The 21,873-nt window shown below is 42.7% G+C and overlaps 1 protein-coding gene across 1 annotated transcript; it reads right to left on the bottom strand.

Annotated features, from left to right (window-relative positions):
• Positions 1 to 144: 144 nt before the first annotated feature.
• LOC118885175 (zinc finger protein 883-like) lies at positions 145 to 21,046 on the bottom strand. Its single transcript, XM_036833612.1, has 6 exons — positions 20,782 to 21,046; positions 17,873 to 17,911; positions 15,804 to 15,930; positions 13,194 to 14,520; positions 10,780 to 11,500; positions 145 to 225 (listed from the first exon to the last, which is right to left on the bottom strand). Exons 1-5 carry the CDS (start codon positions 21,028 to 21,030, stop codon positions 11,434 to 11,436), a joined length of 1,809 nt encoding a protein of 602 aa, XP_036689507.1. The 5' UTR covers positions 21,031 to 21,046; the 3' UTR covers positions 145 to 225; positions 10,780 to 11,433.
• Between the last annotated feature and the right edge of the window lie 827 nt (positions 21,047 to 21,873).

The following is a 21,873-nucleotide window of genomic DNA, read 5'->3' as shown; positions in this document are numbered from 1 at the left end:
TTGGCCCGGAGCTACCGCCTCTTGCCGCAGAGCCTCCTGGGTAATATTGCTTCCGCAGCACGGCCTGGCACCTCGAAAGGCGCCCTTCCAGGAATCCCTGCGAAGGGTCAGAGGTGTCCGCGTGAGAGCCTCTGGGAAACGATGTCATCGGGCTCTAGAGGCGGAGCGAGGCTTCTTCGCTTCTTAAACGGCCACCACCCCATTTACGGGTTGTGTCTTCTGCAGCTAAGGAAAATGCTTAGACGTGTTATTTCATACGTGCCCAAAGGCTAAAATCCCCAAGGGACACACCAGACCATGATATCATGCAGATAGAAAGTGAGTCCATTCAAAGATTCGACCTAATATTATCTTGCTGCTCTTCAATTTCAGGGAGACTGAAGCTTGAGAGTCATTCTGTGAGCTCCAATACTGGTGAGGGACGAGAGGGAAAAGACTCCATAGAGGAGAAAAAGGCAGAGATATTAGGCAGCTTTGAATCACGTGGGCAAGGTGCTGTCTGCTTTTCCGTCAGGAAACACCTCTGCCTCTATACTCACTGATTGTATTTGTATCCAACCCAGCTGTTATATCAAGATAGTATTTCTTACACCATTTTACAAGGCATGTTCATTTCTTTTAGTAGTGTGACACCTGAGACCTATTTGAAAAGGAGAGATATCACCAGATTTCATTTCCTGCTACGACATTTCCTGCAGTGGTGGAATTGTGTAGAAAATGGCCACCTAAACTCTGAGATAAACATTCTGGTTTTCTTGATTTCGATCTGTTTGCTCTAATGGCAATAACATCTGCCAAAGGATTTGAAAGTATCTCTGAAAAACATTTGTGAAAGGCAGGTGACTCCCCACCAGTTTCAGTCTACTAGCAAGATTATGCACAATTACTTCATTCTATACATTAACCTTTATCCAATAAAAATTCACTAAGAAGATGCCATGTGTTTTCATTATATAGTATCTTTATTACTGAGGATCTGCACATGATTGTGGTTACACAGCTCCAAGTCCTCAGATCAGAACATGGCTTCACCTCCTAATCAGCCTCACACTACAGTAATCAAGATGACTCAAGGTTTTTGTCCAAGCCGGAAGGATGGATTTGTCATTAACTGAGATGGAAAGGGTAGTGGTGGTGTACATGGAGGAGGTTAGGAGGAAACATTAGAGTCTCACTTTTGAACATATTTTGTTTTAGAGTCAATCAAACAGCCAAGTGAAACAGACGTTAGGCATTTCAATGTAAGACTCTGATTTATTTATTTATTGTAAAACAAGTGAGAAGTTTTATTCTTTGATGGACTTTTTTTTAAAAATGTGTTGCTATTTTAAAATTTTATTTATTTATTTATTTATTTATTTAAGTCTATGTTGGGTCTTCGTTTCTGTGCGAGGGCTTTCTCTAGTTGTGGCAAGTGGGGGCCACTCTTCATCGTGGTGCGCAGGCCTCTCACTATCACGGCCTCTCTTGTTGTGGAGCACAAGCACCAGACACGCAGGCTCAGTAATTGTGGCTCACGGGTCTAGTTGCTCCGCGGCATGTGGGATCTTCCCAGACCAGGGCTTGAACCTGTGTCCCCTGCATTGGCAGGCAGATTCTCAACCACTGCACCACTAGGGAAGCCCTTTGATGGACTTTTTTATTTTATTTTATTTTAAAAATAAATTTATTTATTTTTGGCTGCATTGGGTCTTTACTGCTGTGCATGGGCCTTCTCTGGTTGTGGCGAGCAGGGGCTACTTTTCATTGCAGTGCATGGGCTTCTCACTGCAGTGGCTTCTCTTGTTGTGGAGCACAGGCTCTATGTGCACGGACTTCAGTAGTTGTGGCACGTGGGCTCAGTAGTTGTGGCTTGCAGGCTGTAGAGCACAGGCTCAGTAGTTGTGGTGCATGGGCTTTAGTTGCTCCACGGCATGTGGGATCTTCCTGGACCAGGGATCAAACCCTTGTCCCCTGCACTGGCAGGTGGATTCTTAACCACTGCGCTACCAGGGAAGCCCTTTGATGGACTTTTTTAGAATGATCATAGCTATGCAATCTAGACTCTGCCACAGAAGAAGAAATTCATGTTCAGAAATAACACCAAATGAGACTTCCCTAGTGGCATAATGGTTAAGAATCTGCCTGCCAATGCAGGGGACATGGGTTCAAGCCCTGGTCTGGGAAGATCCCACATGCCATGGAGCAACTAAGCCCATGCACCACAACTACTGAGCCTGCGCTCTAGAGCCCGCGAGCCACAACTACTGAAGCCCACGTGCCACAACTACTGAAGCCCGCGTGCCTAGAGCCCGTGCTCCGCAACAATAGAAGCCACCACAATGAGAAGCCTGTGCACCGCAATGAAGAGTAGCCCCCGCTCGCTGCAACTAGAGAAAACCTGTGCGCAGCAATGAAGACCCAACACAGCCAAAAAATAATAATAAAATAAATAAATAAGTAAATAAATAAAAGAAATAACACCAAGTAAAATGCCTCATATATGGATTCCTGCAGTTACAGGTAAGTCCAATGTTTTAGAAAAAGTAAACAAAGAAAGCAGTCTATCTGGGAAATATTTAAGGACTGTCTGACCTGGAGTTACAAAAAGACACTCCCTTGTCTCAAGGTGGGACAAATGTGTGGCACCATTTACATTCCAGATCTCCAAAAGTGATCAGGCTGAGGGAGATTCCAGTTGAGCCTACACCCTTACTTAGCTCTTTTCCTTGCCTTGTACTCTATCATTAAACTTCTCCTGATAATTTCCCCTAAATAAATCATATGTCGTTGAACCCTATGTCAGGTTCTGCTTTTGCAAAACCCAACCTTAGGCAGAACACATTTGGTCAAACCTAAAATATTCATCATGTTAAGTATGTCAGTGATATTAAGTTTCTTTTCCATGAGAATATGAGCAAAGGCCAGGTAACCTGCCTTAAATGTGTAACTGCAGAATCAGACTAAAACTGGCCCTATCCTGTTTGTAACAAGATACTCAGTTGTTTCGCAAAGACAACAGAATAAAACCACAACTTACGTGGCCAAACCATGCAGTAAGATTTCAACCACAAACAACACCCAGAACCATAGTTTCTCCCCCTGTCCCTGCATGTAATTCTCTTCTTTTAGAGTGACTTTGTCTGGTTTTGGTATCAGGGCAATGGTGGCCTTGTAGAATAAATTTGGGAGTGTTCCATCCTCTTCAATTTTTGGGAATAGTTTGAAAAGGACTTGTATTAGCTCTTCTTTATATGTTTGGTAGAATTCCCCTGTGAAGCTGTCCAGTCCTGAAGTTTTGTTTCCTGGGATTTTTTTAAATTCCAAAAAACCAAAATATACATACTTTTCAAGTGCGCATGGAACATTCTCTAGGATAGACCACATACTAGGACACAAAACAAGCCTCAACAAATTTAAGAAGATAGAAATTATTTAAAGTGTCTTTTTTTTACCACAATGGTATAAAGTTAGAAATCAACCACAGAAAGAAAAATGAGAAAAAAAATGATTACCGGAGACTAAACAACAATGCTACTAAAAAAGCAATGGGTCAACGATGAAATCAAACAGGAAATCAGAAAATACCTTGAGACGAATGACAATGAAAACACAGCCTTACAAAATCTGAGATGTAGCAAAAGCAATCCTAAGAGGGAAGTTGATAGTGATACAGGCTTTCCTCAACAAGCAAACAAACAAAATCTCAAAAAAAACCCCCAACCTAACCTACCACCTAAAAGAATTAGAAAAAGTAGAACAAGCAAAACCCAAAGTCAGCAGAAGGAACGAAATTATAAAAGTAAGAGAGGAAATAAATAGAGATTAAACAAACAAAAAACAAGAGAAAAGATCCATAAGACCATGAGATGGTTTTTTGAAAGGATAAACAAAATTGAAAACCTCTAGTCAGACTCACCAAGAAGAAAAGAGAAACAACCCAAATAAACAAAAGAAGAAATCAAAGAGGAGAAATAACCACTGATACCACAGAAAAAAAAAAATAAGAAATTACTATGATATGCCAACAAATTGGAAAACTTAGAAGAAATGGACAAGTTTCTAGAAACACAGAGCCTGCCAAAATTGACAAGAAGAAAGATAATTTGACCAGACCAATCACTAGAAGTGAAATACAATCTGTAGTTTAAAAAAAAAAATTCCCTGCAAACAGAGGTACAGGACCAGAAGGCTTCACTGTGGAATTCTACCAAACATACACAGAAGAACCTATACTGATCATTCTCAAACTCTTCTGAAAGAGTGAAGAGGGAACCCTCCCAAAGTTACCAACACCCTGATACCAAAATCAGACAGACAATACCAAAAAAGAAAATCCCCCAGGGTAAAACCCATAATAGTCTGGAGTGACAGAGACTTGCAATCTATGGCTCTACCATGGTCCCACCACTTCCAAGCAATATGAGCTGTATGTCACCCCATCTACCTGTGCCCCATGTTCTCATCTACAAAATGCTCATTCATTTGCCCTGCCTACCTGGGAAGGTTTTTTAAAAAATTATTTATTTATTTATTTATTTATTTATTTAATTTTGGATGTGTTTGGCCTTTGTTGCTGCACGTGGGCTTTCTCTAGTTGTGGTGAGCAGGAGCAACTCTTTGTTGCGGTGCGCAGGCTTCTCATTGCAGTGGCTTCTCATTGCAGAGCATGGGCTCTAGGCACACGGATTTCAGTAGTTGTGGTGTGTGGGCTTCAGTAGTTGTGGCTCGCAGACTCTACAGCGCAGGCTCAGGAGTTGTGGCACACAGGCTTAGTTGCTCCACGGCACGTGGGATCTTCACGGACCAGGGATCAAACCCCCTGGGAAGGTTTTTAAGTGTGGTGATGTAAAAGCATTTTGTAAACGTCTAAGCATTCTACCAATTTAAATGACTTTGAAAAAGAAGAAAAAAGAAAGAAAAGAAAATCACAGGCCAATATATTTGATGAATATAGATACAAAAATTCTCAACAAACTGTTAGCAACCAAATCCAACAACACATAAAAAAGATCATACACCATGATCTAGTTGGATTCATCCCAGAGTCACAAGGATGGTTCAACATATACAAATCAAGCAATGTGATACATCACATCAAAAAAGAAAAGACAAAAACCACAGATCATCTCAATAGATACAAAAAAAGCATTTGATAAAATTCAATGTCCATTCATGATAAAAAAAACTCTCACCAAACTGGGTATAGAGGGAACATATCTCAACATAATAAAAACCACTTATGACAAACCCACAGCCAGTATAATACTCAATGGTGAAAAGCTGAAAGCCTTCCCACTAAATTCTGGAAAAAGACAAGGATGCCCACACTCACCACTTCTATTCAACATAATATTGGAAGTCCTAGCTACAGCAATCAGACAAGAAAAAGGTAAAGAGGTAAAATGGTCATTATATGCAGATGACATGATACTCTATATAGAAAACCCTAAAGATTCCACACAAAAACTATGAGGACTAATTAATTAATTCAGCAAGGTAGCAGGATACAAGAGTAATATACAGAAACCTGTTGCATTTCTTTACAATAACAATGAAGTATCAGAAAGTAAAAAAACAAAATCCTATTTAAAATCACATCAAAAATAAAATAAAATAAAATACCTAGGAATAAACCTGACCAAGGAAGTGAAAGATACTGATACTATAAAACATTAATAAAGGAAACTGAAGATGATTCAAAGGAATGGAAAGATATCCCATGCTCTTGGATTGGAAGAATTAATAGTGTTAAAATTGCCATACTAGCCAAAGCAGTCTACAGATTTAATGTGATCCCTATCAAATTACCCATGACATTTTTCACATAATTAGAACAAATAATCCTAAAATTTATATGGACCCACAAAAGACCCAGAATTGCAAAAGCAATCCTGAGTAAAAAGAACAAAGCTGGAGGCATAACCCACTGGACTTCAGACAATACTATAAAGCTATAGTAATCAACACAGTGTGGTATTGACACAAAAACAGACACATAGATCAATGCAACAGAATAGAGAGCCCAAAATAAACCCACACACCCACAGTCAATTAATCTTCAACAAAGGAGGTAAGAATATATAATGGGAAGCAGACAAGCTCTTCAGCAAAGGATGTTGGGAAAGGTGGACAGCTGCATGTAAATCAATGAAGTTAGAACACACCCTTACACCATACACAAAAATAAACTCAAAATGGCTTAAAGGCTGGGACTTCCTGGCAGTCCAGTGGTTAAGACTTTGTGCCTCCACTACAGGAGGCACGGGTTTGATCCCTGGTTGGGGAATTAAGATCCTGCATGCTTTGAGGTGCAGAAAAAAAAAAAAAAAGGCTTAAAGGCTTAAGCATATGATACCATAAAACTCCTATAACAGAACATAGGCAAAACATTCTCTGACATAAATCATATTAATGTTTTCTTAGGTCATTCTCCCAAGGCAAAAGAAATAAAAGCAAAAATAAACAAATGGGACCTAATCAAACTTATAAGCATTTGCACAGCAAAGGAAACCATAAACAAAAAGAAAAGACAATCTACAACTGGGAGAAAATATTTGCAAATGATGCAACTGACAAGGGGTTAATTTACAAAATATACAAACAGCTCAAAAAACTCAATATAAAAAAACAAACAAATAAACAACACAATAAAAAATGTGCAGAAGACCAAAATAGACATTTCTCCAAGAAGACCTAAAGATGGCAAACAGGCAGATGAAAAGATGCTCAACACTGCTAATTATTAGAGAAATGCAAATCAAAACTATAATAAGGTATCACCTCACACCAGTCAAAATGGCTATCATTAAAAAGTCTACAAATAATAAACGCTAGAGAGGGTGTAGAGAAAAGGGGACCCTCCTTCACTGTTGGTGGGAATGTCAACTGGTGCAGCCACTATGGAAAACAGTATGGAGGTTCCTTAAAAAAACTAAAAACAAAGCTACCATATGATCCAACAATCCCGCTCCTGGGCATATATCAAGAAAAGATGAAAACTCTAATTCAAAAGGATACATGCACCTGAATGTTCATAGCAGCACTATTCATAATAGCCAAGACATGGAAGCAACCCAAGTGTCCATCAACAGATGAATGGATAAACAAGTTGTGGTATATATACACAATGGAGTATTACTCAGCCATAAAACAAGAATGAAATATTGCCATTTGCAGCAACATGGATGGACCTAGAGATTATCATACTGAGTGAAGTAAGTCAGACAGAAAGAAAAATATTATAGGATATCACTTATATGTGGAATCTAAAGAAAAATATAAATGAATTTATTTACAAAACAGGAACAGACTCACAGACATAGAAAACAAACTTATGGTTACCAAAGGGGATGGGGGGAGAGGGGGAAATTAGGAGTATGGGATTAACAGATACACACTAATACAGATAAACAACAAAGATTTATTGTATAGCACAGGGAACTATATTCAGTATCTTGTAATAAGTTATAATAGAAAAGAATCTGAAAAAATTATATATATGTAACTGAATCACTTTGCTGTATACCTGAAACTAACACAATATTGTAAATCAACTATATTTCAATAAAAAAAAAAAAAGAGCTTCCCTGGTGGTGCAGTGGTTAAGAATCCGCCTGCCAATGCAGGGAACACAAGATCGAGCCCTAGTCTGGGAAGATCCCACATGCCGCAGAGCAACTAAGCCCGTGAGCCACAACTGCTGAAGCCCGCGCACCTAGAGCCCATGCTCCGCAAAAAGAGAAGCCACTGTAATGAGAAGCCTGCACACCGCAGTGAAGAATAGCCCCACTCGCCGCAACTAGAGAAAGTCTGCGCGCAGCAACAAAGACCCAACACAGCCAAAAATAAATAAATAAATCAATTTTAAAAAAGAAAAAAGTCTCTCCAGATTTTGGTAACTTGAAACTTTCGAGTTTTGCTAAGTTAAGTTAAATGATGGAAGTTTATTGACTATCTAGATCATTCCCAAATAAGACACTGGGAAATTAATTACTGAACATAGGCTTCCTTCTACAGGGAAATTAAAGATATTTAGGACTATTAATAAATATGTTTGGCCAGGGACTTTCCTGGTGGCGCAATGGTTAAGAATCCGCCTGCCAATGCAGGGGACACAGGTTCGATCCCTGGTCTGGGAAGATCCCACATGCTGCGGAGCAACTAAGCCCGCGTGCCACAACTACTGAGCCCGCGTGCTTCAACTACTGAAGCTCACACGCCTAGAGCCTGTGCTCCGCAACGAGAAGCCACCGCAATGAGAAGCCCGCGTACCCCAGCGAAAAGTAGTCCCTACTCGCCACAAGTAGAGAAAGCCCACGCACAGCAATGAAGACACAACACAGCCAAAAATAAACTTAAAAAATATATATGTTTGGTGCCACAGGAGACATTTTCTATAAGAAAGCACTTATAAATAGTATTTATAAGTTTGCCAACTTACAGAATGCTAATGTAAGAGATAGTTCAAAATTGCTTGCTTCTTAGTTGTCACTAGAAATTAAGGTTTTAAAGATGAATAATTCTAATTAACATATGTAATGAAAAACACTAAAAATTAGTCAGGAAAACATCTTTGTATGCAAGAAAAAAGAAGGTACAAGGAAAGGAAATACACTTAGTTAAGAGAAAGTAATTTTGACCTAAAGAGAGGTTAAAAAGAGAGAGATAAAGAGAAGGCATAGGACAAAATCTGAAGGTAAAAAAGGAAGTTATAGAAGGTCTGTGGAAAAGAAACCCTGGGGGAAGGGGGGAGGGCTTTGTGTGTGGTCAGGAGTAAGAATAGAATAAATTTAATTGAGTAAATGAATTTTAAGAGTAAGATGGTGCTAAAACCTAAATTTGGTTTCGTCTCTGTTGAGGACAGTGTTTTCTTAGAATACTGTTCAGCTATTGGGACTTCCCTCGCAGTTCAGTGGTTAAGACTCTGCCTTCCAAAGTAGAGGGTGCAGGTTCAATCCCTGGTTGGGGAGCTTAGATCCTACATGCCTCATGGCCAAAAAACCAAAACATAAAAAAAAAGAAGCAATATAGTAAATTCAATAAAGACAAATATATACATATATTGATCAGCTATTGATAGCAGATTGTAAAGCTTCTTTATCTTTTAAGTAATCTATTATAACTTCCTGTATTTGCCTTTGAAATCTTTTATTTATTGTCACTTTGGTAAAGTGAATACTTAAACACGTTTGACAGTGACTTATGATACTTCTTAGTCAAGTGTTTTAAAACCTTTTTGATATTTTTGACAAAATTCCCAAGGATCAAATTCTAATTCAGTTTCTTCTGACCTCTAGTGGGCCTCTGAAGAATCTCAGAGCCAGAGATATTAAGCTAATTAGGATTATTTGCTATGTTAAATTACATGGGAAGCATTGCCAAATGAGTGGTGATAAACCCTCTCAGGTTATAATGTATGGGTAAATGCCTTTGATATAAATATTCTAGATATTATATGAAATTTCTAAAATTTGACTATGTTCTATTAGTCATAATTCTTAAAGTAAAAAAAAATTCCACAAGTATAATGAAAATAGGTTACAGAATTAGAAAATGAAGCAGAATAAGAAAATGGACAAGGGAAATAACCAGGAATATTGAGAGGAACCACAAGGTGAAGTTAAATAACAAAAACATATGTCAACAGAGTTCAGCATGGGAATTTGGAAGTTTGCATAAACCTGAGAGTCTGACAACCATGACATTGTTGAGGTCATGGGTCAATCCACTCATAATGACCTCCAGTGAGTTACAGGTAGTAATGATTGATAACTTCCCCTTATCATAGAGGTTCTGTGGAGACACAGGTAGGGTCTAATTTAAATGCCCTGTTCTCACTGAGTGTAGGTTGATTCAATTCTCCTAAGAGGGTGTCTGGTCCAATTTTTTTTCTCTCTAAAAAAATTATAAATGGGGGACTTCCCTGGTGGTCCAGTGGTTAAGACTTCGCTTTCCAATGCAGTGGGCGCGGGTTCGATCCCTGGTCAGGGAGCATAGATCCACATGCCTTGTGCCAAAAAAACCAAAACATAAAAACAGAAGCAATATTGTAACAAATTCAATAAAGACTTTAAAAATTGTCCACATCAAACCAAGAAAATCTTTAAAAAAAATTATGTCATTGAGATGAAATCACAATAAGGCAAAGAGGATCGATATAGAGGTAGACGATAGACAGATAGATGACAGAAGAATGGATCCATTTTTATAGGTGAGGAATGGAAGCCGAGGCCCTAGGAGGGTAGAGTGTTGATTACTATGATAAAGAGAACATCCAGATACTTGAGATGCAATGAACAGTCTTCCACCAAGGATAAAAATTTAGAGACACATCATTAAAGTCTCCATGACAGAACATGCCCCTCATCAGCAGATACCACACAGACACTAGGCGTCTACTCAGAGTAGGAACTCATCTTCTTCATCTTATTACTCACAACCTACCTTATCTTGAAGCCTCTACAGTGAACCCTGTTTATGGTCAGTGTGTTTAGTGAGAAGCCAGTGAGACAAGTTTCAAAACAATGCAACTGAGGAGAGAGGGGAAGTGTCAGGCTCTCCTGATGTACGTTGATGAGGGGCAACATGCCTCTGGTTTCCTCAGCAAATTCCTCTCCTGATTTTATGGCTTTGTTCTTATCTGTCTGTCTATATCTATGTATCTATATATATAACCTACCTAAGGCGGTTCCTTTTTTTATTGTCCTGACATCAGGAAGTGAAATTTATTTTAAGAATATTCTCGGGTTTCCTGACATAAATGTTTTCTAAGAATCAGATACCTGAAGAGATACTTACCAAATGCGTATTCGCTCCCGTAACAAGGACTGCCGTGGCAGAAACTGAGAGTCTGCAACGGGGACACGAAAGCCCGAGATAAATGTTCAGAACCCAATGATGTCATCTGCTCTTGGAAGTGATTACCACATCACTTGTAAGTGCACTGACAGTGTCTGCAGACAGAGAGGAGACAAACTCTGAAAAACATTTGGGACTGTGTAACTACCAAGAGCTATTAAAAGTGCTTAATGAGATAGATATCAGGATTTCCCTGGTGATCCAGGAAGGTTATCCTTCCACTGCAAGGAGAGCGGGTTCGATCCCTGGTCGGGGAACTAATATCCCGCATGTCGCATAGCCAAAAAAAAAAAAAAGATAGATATGCATCAGGAGTGGCAGAAATTGATAGCGGAAAACCAGTTTTTGAAATAAACAATCAAAATCCCAATGGAATGTGAGAAAAAAAACCCTCTGAGATCTAATAAGAGAAGGAAGCCAATAAAATAACTATTGGGACTTTTTAGTTGATTTAAAGGCTTTTTGCAAAATATGATTTGTCCCATAACTCAGAGCATTGAGGGTAGTGAAACTGAATGAAAAGGCAGGGTGAGGAGAAAGGCAGGGTAAGGAGAGTTAGAAAGTATACCCACAGTTGTGCAATTGAACGTTAAATCAGCGTTGTCGTTTTGTTATGTATTTCAAGACATCAATATGTACCATAGGTGTTTCAGACATGTTTCTAGGAATATGGAATATATCAGTGCACAACATGTAAATACATATTCCCCTACTGGAACTTAGTCTGTATTTGATAGAAATATACAATAAACAGTTCATCTATGATATTAAATTGCATAGTGTAATAGAAGGTGATGGGTTCTAAGGAAGTAAGAAGGGCAGCAAATGGGTGATGAAAAAATTAATTTATGATGGGTCCAGACACTAAACTGAGTGTCCATATTTGGACTCATAGTGAAGATGAAAACTGTGGACATATTTTAGGTGGTTTATTTCTTCCCTTCCAATTGCTACATATTCATTATTTTGCCATTTTTTTTTTTCGTATTGAATGAAATTGGAACTCCAGGATGATACTGAATAAGAGAACAAAGAGCAGCTGTCCTTCTTTTATTCTAATGGGAATACTTTAATAATGGTTCAAAGGGATAGTATTTCTAATAGCTCTTTGTAGATGTTATTTATAAGATTAAGAAGGATCACTACTAGGGAGTTCCGTGGTGACCTAGTGGTTAGGATTCCGGGCTTTCGCTGCCGTGGCCCAGGTCCAATCCCTGGTCAGGGAACTGAGGTCCCACAGGTCGCCCAAAAAGAAAAAAAAAAAATCACTTCTATTCTTAGTTTTATATCTCTCTAAGTGTAATAGGTATGAACAATTCATAAATTGAAGATTTCTTTTTTTACATTCCCTTTCACAATATCATAAGATGTAGAAAATACCTGGAGATGTTTAAGTTACCTGGAGATGTTTAAGACCTACAAACAGAAAACTAAAAAAGACTGCTAACAGAAATTAAGCAAGATCTAAATAAAAGGAGATCTATCAAGTTTATAGATTGGGACACTCAGTATCTCTTTCTAACTTGAAGATTAAATGCAATCCCAGTCAAAATTCTAGTAGGATTTTTTTGTGATGCACAAATTGAAAAGTGGATTCTAAGCTTCATATTGAGGAATTCCCTGGCGATCCAGTGGTTAGGACTCTGCGCTTCCACTGCAGGGGGCACGGGTTCAATCCCTGGTTGGGGAAGTAAGATCCTGCATGCCACAGCATGGCCAGAAAAAAAACCCAATAAATAAATAAATAAATAAATAAAGTCCTTCTCTGGAAAAGTGACTAAAATGAGACCAAGTCTGGAAGAATATTGGTAAATATTTCCATTAGAGGACCTTAATCAATAATCCATGAAGAAGCATCAAAACTCAGTAATTAAGATGACAAAATTATATGAACAGAAATTTCAAAAAAGAAATATGGATGTCTGATTCATTTTGCTGCACACCTGAAACACAACATTGTAAATTAGCTATACTCCAATAAAAATTAAAAAAAAAAAAAAAGAAATACGGTTGGAAATTAACACATGGAAAACCACTCACATTGTGTCAATAGGGAAATGTTAGTTAAAATCACTAGATACACCTATGACATCACTGAAATTAGAAAGCCTGAACATACCAAGTGTTGGTAAAAATGTAAAGAACAGGAACTCATGTACTGGTGCTTCTTGTGAGACTATAAAAAATACTACCATTTTAGAAAAGTCTGACTGGCCACATATAAGGTATACATTCACCTACTCTACTACATAGGAATTGTGCTGCTAGATATTAACTCAAGTGAAGGAAAGCATAAGTCCAGAAGGCATTGCCCCAGTGTGAACTTTGTTTTTTATGAGCTTGGAGCTACCTACAAAGAACTACATTCATAAGGCTTTTCTCTAGTGTGGATTCTCTGATGGACAACAAGACTTCTTCTGTAGACAAAGACTTCCCCACATTCACTGCACATATAAGGCCTTTCTCCAGTGTGGATTCTCTGGTGGACAACAAGACTTGTTTTGTAAGTGAAGGGCTTCCCACATTCGCTGCATTTAAAAGGCTTTACTCCAGTGTGGACTTTTTGGTGCTGAACAAGTGTATACTTGCGCATGAAGGCTTTTTCACATTCATTACACTTATAGGGTCTTTCTCCAGTATGGATTCTCTGGTGCTCAGCAAGTTTAACTTTGCCGTTGAGAGCTTTCCCACATTCGCTGCACTCATAACGCCTTCGTGCAGTGTGAACATTCTCATGTCTATTGAGGGCAAAGCTGCTTGTAAAGAATTTCCCACATTTGTTACACCCATAAGCCTTTTCTAAAGTGTGAATTCTCTTATGCACAATAAGACTTCCTTTGTAGACATAGGCTTTCCCACATTCACTGCACATGTAAGGCCTTTCTCCAGTGTGGATTCGCTGGTGATAAAGAAGCCTTTTTTTGAAGACAAAGGACTTTCCACATTTGCTACACCCATAAGGCCTTTCTCCACTGTGGATCTTCTGGTGCACAAGAAGGTTATTTTTGTAAAGGAAGCACTTTCCACATTCACTGCACTTATGAGGATTTTCTCCAGTGTGGATTTTTTGGTGCTGAACAAGTGAATCCTTGCGAAGGAAGGCTTTCCCGCATTCATTACACTCATATGGTCTTTTTCCAGTGTGGATTCTCTGGTGTTCAAAAAGTTTATATTTGTGGGCAAAGACTTTCCCACAATTACAGCACTCATAAGGCCTTTCTCCTGTGTGAACTTTCCGATGATGAATAAGACTGGAGCTGTGTCTAAAGAACTTCCCGCAGTCACTGCACTCATAAGGTTTTTCTCCAGTGTGAACTCTCAGGTGCTCTGTGAATTTAAACTTTTTACTGAAGGCTTTGCCACATTCGCTGCACTCGTGATGCCCTTGCCCAGGGTGAGAGACCTCCCTGCTCTGTCTGCTTCTACGTGGATGCTCTCCATCGTGGGAGGGCTGGTGCTGGGGAAAGCCCAAGCTGCCTAGGAAAGTCTTCTCAACCTCTCCGCATGTGAACATATTGTCAGCCAAGTACAAAACATCTTTCTCCACCAGGGCACTCGTATCAGAAGTCAGAGGCTTCAGGATAGATGGCTCCAGTTTTGGATTCCTGTCTTCTGTCACGTGTTCTACAGAAACACATTGTTCATAAACGGCCTCCTCAACTTCTACTCCATGCCAACAACCTGAAAAGAAAACAAAAAAATACTGATAAAGTGCACGGAGACTTTTGTGGGACAGGAGCCCATTACAGCTTTTTGTATGACACATCAGAGAAGAAGTCCATGGTGTAGGATTCAAACAAGGGAGGCAGACAGGTGGCAGAAGGGGCTACTGTGAGTACTAGACTTCTGATGGTCACAGAAGAGGGAGAGATCTTATAACAGCAAGAAAACAGGACACCAGGATATGGCACTGTAGTAGGAGTAGAGGCCTGGAACAACCCACTCCTCGGCCAACGGTGTTCAGCAGGATTTTTCGGTGGTGACAAGTGTACTGGGTAGAATGTGTGTCCCACTCCAGGAAAAGGCATTCACACCCTTCACACCTGACTACCAAGAGTTCAAGGACTATATAAGTACTTTCACCTCCCAAGATACATTAAGAAGAGACTACTAGACAACATTGCAGAGTGAGAGGAAAAGGAGAAATGTGGATGACACTGAGATAGAAAGAGCCAGGAGAAAGAACTCACAGTAGATACATAAAAGGGGCAAAGTGTCAAAATGGGGAAGAACGATAGAATGAGGTACAGCCATGATGAGTTTAACTAAAACAGTCGTGGAGAAAGGACATTTCCCTGTAGGATTAGAACTCATCAATGTATCACGCCTTCCTACAGCTCCTACTCACCAGGCCCAGGATGCAATTAACCCTCCTCCTATGACTAGAGAGGGGCCTACCTCGTCAGGCACCTAGGGTTGCCTCCACCCCTCAGCTCAGGCTGGGTGACTATGAACCCTACCAGATCAAAGTCCTCAGAGGAAAATAGGGCTATTAGGAGAAAGACACTGGCCCAGAGCGAACCAAACAATGACAGACTTCAGGAAAAAAAAGGTATCACTAGAAGAACCTTAAGGAGTCTTGCAAACATAATCTAGGGTTGACCACAAATGTTGACCATGTAAGTGTCTGTAATTTCTGACACAGGCAGTGCAAAAAAAAAGGGTTAGAACGTGTGATACGGATCTTGCACACATCTGAACAGTCAACACAACAAGCGGTGGCAAAGCTAAGTGGTATCAGTCGGGCAGGCTTCAAGCCTATGAAACCAAAGCCTTCTGTGAAAGGCTTCAGCACCTATGGTATAGGGCTGAACACACACAGGGTGGGGGAACGCAGCTCAAGTGCCAGGAAATCAGGGAAGTAAGCAGTGTCCAAGGTCCAGGCTGGGAAGGACAGACTGAGCCATGCAAAAAGAAGGGCAGAGTCCCGTATGGGGCGATGGTGTGGGAACATGGGTCCTTACCCAGGGAGGCTATAAGTGACAGGTTCTCCAGCATCACGTCACAGTAGAGGAGTCTCTGAGCATCGTTAAGGAGACCCCACTCCTCCTGGGAGAAGGACACAGCCACATCCTCAAAGATCACATGGCCCTGTCATGAGGGGGACAAGTGAGTTCACAGCAGCTTCTGCAACCAGGACCCCCAGGTCATGGTCGTCCACCCCAGTGACCCAGCTCAGAGGACACATCAGGTCCTGATGCCACAGGAACCTGCTAGCGTTACATCATTCCGTGAAAACAGAGAGGGAGACAAGCAGTCTCACAGACGCTCTGTGGTTGCCACACAGACCCCCAGCCACTCTCCTCAGAGTCGACTCTCCTGAGATCACACAGACCACCCCACATAAGATGACACTTGTGCTCAGCCCCCTGGAGTAAAGCCTGGGGACAAGGGCCCTGAGTCTGTGCTCACACTCGCTCCCTCTCCATTGCCCAGCCCTGCAGGGTCACAGCTCCCTCACGTGCCAGACCGTGACACCCACCCCACCCCAGGCCACCACCTCGGCCTCAGGCCTTTAGCACCTCACCGTGTTCCCCACGTGCCACCCAGCACGCGGTGCTTCCCCAGGCCTCTGTGGGACCCGCTGCTACAGGCGGTCCCAGCACTGCTTTCCGTCCCCCAACCTGGCCTTGATCCCTGTTCCCAAGTCAGCACCCAGACCTTGTGCAGGGTCAGATGCCCAGAGCCCTCGTCCTCCACAGTGTCCCACGTGCTGACCCCACACCACTCACCCCTTCCTCTCTCTGCTCCTCTCATTCCAAGCCCAGCCACCCAGCCCCCCAGCCCAAGACCCTGTCCCAGCTGCGGTCATCTGCCCTCAGCTGGTCTGTCGTCCAGTCTCACTCTCTTCACGCTCCAACCGCAGTCATCACAAGACTCTGAGCCTGTGGAGGGGAAACAATGCCCCAGGCCTTACCTCCCTGTCATCTCACCTCCATTCCTGCTTTGCCTCTCAATCCATACCTTATCCACCCCTTCGAATCCTGTGCCATGACCAGGACCTCCCCCGAGGCCACTCCCACCCCCCACACACTCATGGTCACTGCACTGCCTCATCCATCTTAGTGATGACAGTCACCCCTGTCCCTGTGCCCAGGGAGGTGAGCCAGTCCACGGAGAACACCCTCCCCAGCCTACAAATTTCATGGCACCCACACATGACCTGAGGGCCTGGAATCTGACCTGGTCCACATGCCATCCACCTGCTCAGGGGTATCTTCAGTTCTGAACCCCACCTTCCCTGAACTCCAGGTGTGTGTTTCCAGTGGCCCACTTGACACCTCTGGCAAGACACCCCGGCAATATCTCAGACTCAGCATGGGGACATGGAACTCTGGACAGTCCTTCTGTCCATTACTCCTACTTCTGACTTCCCGTCTCAGACATGGAGTCTCCACCGTCACCTAGAGGCAAACATCCTGGGGTCATGTCAGACTACTCTCTCTCATCCTGTACAGCAGAAAATCAGCTCTACCACAAACGAGAATGAGAGACTCGCCTCCTCTCCTGCTACAGAGCCATTGCCAGGATCCAGTCACAATCGACATTTACCAGGACTGTGCCCTCCACTGGGCCCCCGGCTCCACCCTCATCCCCAGTCTCCCTCCTCTTGGCAGGCAGAGCAGCCTCTTCAGACCCAGCGTCAGATCACTTCCCTCCTCTGCGGCCAACGTGGCATGGACCCGCCCCCTCAGGAGAGACCCAGCTCCTCAGGCTGCCATCCCAGGAATGACTCATGCCCTCAGTCTTTATCAGCCCACGTCATGGGTCCTGCAGTTCCCTGAACACTCCCCTCTCAGTCTCATCTCCAGGCTGTGCCCAAGGACACGTCACCACTTGACCTTCTCCACTGGACACATGGGAACACCTCTGTACAACTTCTGGCTTTGATTAATGGTCCTGTGCCTGAGATGATGCCAGGGCCCAGACCTAAGGGCCCACAATCCCAGGACAACACTGTCTCCTATATCTGTAAGTCAGGACCAGGGGTAGGGATGACGTCTGGGTAGGTACTGGGGTTTCTTCCACTTACCTGTCCAGGGACCATAAATGCTGCTGCTACCATGCGAACCTGTGAAAAGAGGGAGTATCTGAGATAAAGGTGATCATGGGGTGGATGTAAAGGCTGAACTGTTTCCTCCCTTCCTTTTCCTGGAGATGAGTGATCTCAGGCTGACCTCTGACCTCGGATCCTCAGTCTTCAGAGATATAACTTGACAACTCTATGGTCCTGAACAAAAAGACTCAACCTCCCTGAGACTCAGTGTCTTTATGCGTAAAATGGTAACATTTATGGTGCCTATCTCATGATGTTAGTGTAGACATCAAATGCATTAGTGCATATCTGATGCTAAGACTGAGCTATTACAGAACACAGGATTAACATTTCTGTAAATGTTTTTGAAAACTGGGTATTTCCTACATGTCTTTCAAGTCATTATATAAATGTGACTTTTAATCAATACCTTGAGATTTCTGTGATTCCCTATCTGACACCAAATATATGATGTCTCTTCCACCACCAATGATCTGATTCTGTGATATCAACTGGGTGACCGACATTTAATCATATTCTAACACTACCTGAGGTTAGGGACAGAATTTGAAGGTTTAAGGACTCAGTCCCACAAGACTGCCCTCTTTAGAGAGGCCAGTTCCAATCTCTGGTTCCCAGGTTAACGGTACTTCTGTTCTACTTAACTACAAATTCAGGATTTCCCATGAACCTTTCCTAAGTTATGATAATTTGCTAAAAGGACCCACAAAAGTTAGGAAAACAGTTTTCTTATTTTTCTGGTTTATTATAATGGATACAACTTAGGAACAGCCCAATGGAAGAGATATCTAGGTCTGGGGGGGTGGGGTGCTGGAGGGCACCAGGGTGTTTCCAGGCCCTTTCAGTACATGCCACCCTCCCAGCACTTCCACAATTTCAATGTGTTCACCAATCTGAAGGAACCTTGAAATTCATTCTTCAGCAGTTTTTATACCTAATCTCTAATTTCCTTCTGATCCTTGGGAGGCCCCAGGGTTGGGGGGGTGGGGGAGTGTATAAACTTCTAATTGCTTGGTTTTTCTGGTGACCAGTCCCATCCTGAGTCTACCTAGGGGCCCTGCCCTAAGTCACCTCATCGTAATAAACTCCTGTGTGACAAAAGGGGCTAGTTGTGAAAAAAAGTCCTAACCCCCAGGAAATTCCAAGGGGTTCAGAGGTCTATGCAAAGAGCCCAAGGCAAAAACTAAATTATATATATATATGTATTTATTAATTATTATTATTATACACAGACATATTAAGCAGTTATTATTTGCTTACACAAGATTAACTTGTTAAATCTATACCTTTTTAACTTTGTAGTTTCCTGGGAGAGCTGAGGCACCTCTGCCCTTGACTGGGCCTGGGCTTCAATGACTGGTCAACATTACCCACTTTTTGCTGGCTCAAAAATGAATGCACAGTTGGCTAAGTGTTCAGAGGAGTGAATCTACATAACCTCACACCTCCTTCTCCATCTCCATCCCAGGCAAGACTCCTTACTCCTTATACTTTTGCTTCCCCAGAAAGCTCTGGAACTACAGGACCCTCCCATCTTCAGGTAGCCTCAGAAAGTCTCACCTACTCTGCCTTGCCCGCCAGCCCCAGGTCTCTCTTCTTTCATCTCAGGTCCCCTTTCCCAAAAAAGTGACCAAACTTTCCCTCCTAAATTTGAGATTCTGACTTGGCTGGAGTCCAGGACTTAGTCTGTAACCACATGGACATCAGTGAGCCACAGACCTCCTCCTTCAATTCCAGACTACAGATTCCACCAGCCCCTATGTTACCTCAACTTTGGAATCTCAGAAGCAGCATGTCCCAAATCTAACTTTTAATCTCTCCCCTAAAACTGACTTCTCACATCAGTTGCTGGTCTCGTCTTCCAGATGCTCAGCCAAAAGAAAGTGTTTATTGTCCTTTACTCTGTCCTTAGGTCAGAGCCACATTCACTGCACCAGGAAATCCTGCCAATTATCTTTAAGAATTACTGAGAATCTTATTACTTATATTCCTTCGTAAAAAAATTAGTAAACAGAAACCTCAATTAGAGTTGGCACACCAGAAGGGGTCAGCCCTCACTAACCTGAAACAATAACGGAATCCAAAAGGATGAAGACTCCTTCTTTCCTGGAAAGGACTCAGCCAATGAGAAGCCATGGACTCTTTAAAAACAAAAAACCATGGACTCTTTGGTGGCTACAGCCCTTCTAACTTCCTTCTTTAATCTCCATAAAAGTGATAGCTCACCATGGCTGCACACCCCAATTGCAATTCCCTAATGATGGTGGGTGGGGAGGATGTGGGGGGGAGGACAGGGGCGGAGAGGGGGGAACCATCTTTGCAAGAGAAATAGCCATCAGTCTATTTGTTTCAGGTTAACAACTTCCATAGGCACCACTCTGGTCCAGAAGCCACCTTACTCTCTAGAGTGGAATGCACTGGGCTCTCCCAGGTCTCCCTGCCTCCACCCTCAGAACCCAGTCTGTTCCAGTCTGTTCTCCCCTGAGCAGCCTTTGGAATACTTTAAAACTCTAACTCAGACCGTGTTCCTGATTTATTCACAACCCTCCACAGCTCCCAGAATGCTGACAGTTGACCCAGACTGTTGACTCCTCCCTAAATTCTCTGTCCCCTGCAGAAATGACTCGAACTCCAGGTTTCCCAAATGCTCCCGGCTCTTGAGCACCTCCAAGGCTTTGCACGGGCCAAGCCCACAGCCTTTAACACGCTCCACACTGCGTCACACAGCCTGTCAGAAATGGGACCACCACACACGCACACCTAAAGTTCTGGAAGCAGGGGACTGAACCCCAGTGCCCTGAGCAGGAGACCCTCCCTGGGGGCTTGAGGATTTGGGTCAGGATCGGGGGTGTGTGGGCGGGGGGGGGGGGGGGCGGAAGAGTCACCTGGGCCGGGTCCTGCACCGCGTTGGTTGACATAGGACCCCGTTGGCGCGGTGGTGCCAGGAGACGCGCAGGATAATGGCGGAGACCTAGGCCGAAAATCCCGGAAGCGGGTTCCGCAACCCGCTCACTCCTGGGCAGTGTCGACGGCGCCCCTCGGGCTCTTTCCAGTTTCTCTAAGCTCGGTTCCACGGAGTGATCCTGAGCCCCGAGTCCTGCAGACGGCAGCAAAAGCAGCCAAACGACCTCCATCAGGAAAGAGCTGGAAGTCCCGCCCACTCCTAGTTCACAATCCTGGAAGAGCCCCTGTTCGGGGCCTTCACTGGTGTGGAGAACAAGGCCGGTCCGCACACAGTCTCCTGGGTAATGTAGTTCCCCTCGGTCCACCGAGTCGGGTGCGGAGGAGACCCTCCCCCAAACTCCGGGACAATAATGGGCCAAGTCCGTGCGGGAAGAACAACACATCAAAGCAGACCCATCAAACCCTGTATGTATAATCTTTTTAAAATTCTTATTTAACTCTCATTTCTCAACATAAAAGTTGATACAAGATTAGAAAAAAAGCATTCCAGTTGTGTAAAGACTGAGAGTAGCCAGAGTCCTTATTTGTTGTTTTTGTTTTTTATGAAAACCTTGGAAGTATTTTCAAATAGGAAAAACCAAGTTAATAAGATTTTGGAATAAAAAAGGGAATTATGTGCAATAAAGTATGTTGATTATTGGCTAAAAAAAATACATGAAATTAGAAAACATAACTGTATAGTGGATACTGTCAACCTAAATTAACCTGAGAGGCAATAATCAAGCACAACGCGTTACCTTGGGATCAAAGAATTGCAATTCGGGGCACACATTTAAGTAGCAACAAAAAAGATGTCGGGCTAGGACATCGGCCCCCAACACTTTTGGCACCGGGGACCGGTTTCGTGGAAGACAATTTTTCACTGGGGTGGGGGGGGATGGGTGGGGGTGGGGCGCGGGGGTGGGCTGGGGAATAAAAGTAAGGAGCTTTTAAAGACAAAGAGAGGTTTGCATTACAAAGGATTTTAATTGGAGTTGGAGGCAGAAGCTAGTCTCGGCCGAACAGGACTGAGT

This window comes from Balaenoptera musculus, chromosome 19 (assembly GCF_009873245.2).
Source record: "Balaenoptera musculus isolate JJ_BM4_2016_0621 chromosome 19, mBalMus1.pri.v3, whole genome shotgun sequence".
NCBI lineage: Eukaryota > Metazoa > Chordata > Mammalia > Artiodactyla > Balaenopteridae > Balaenoptera > Balaenoptera musculus.
This window is presented reverse-complemented; position numbering and strand designations above follow the sequence as displayed.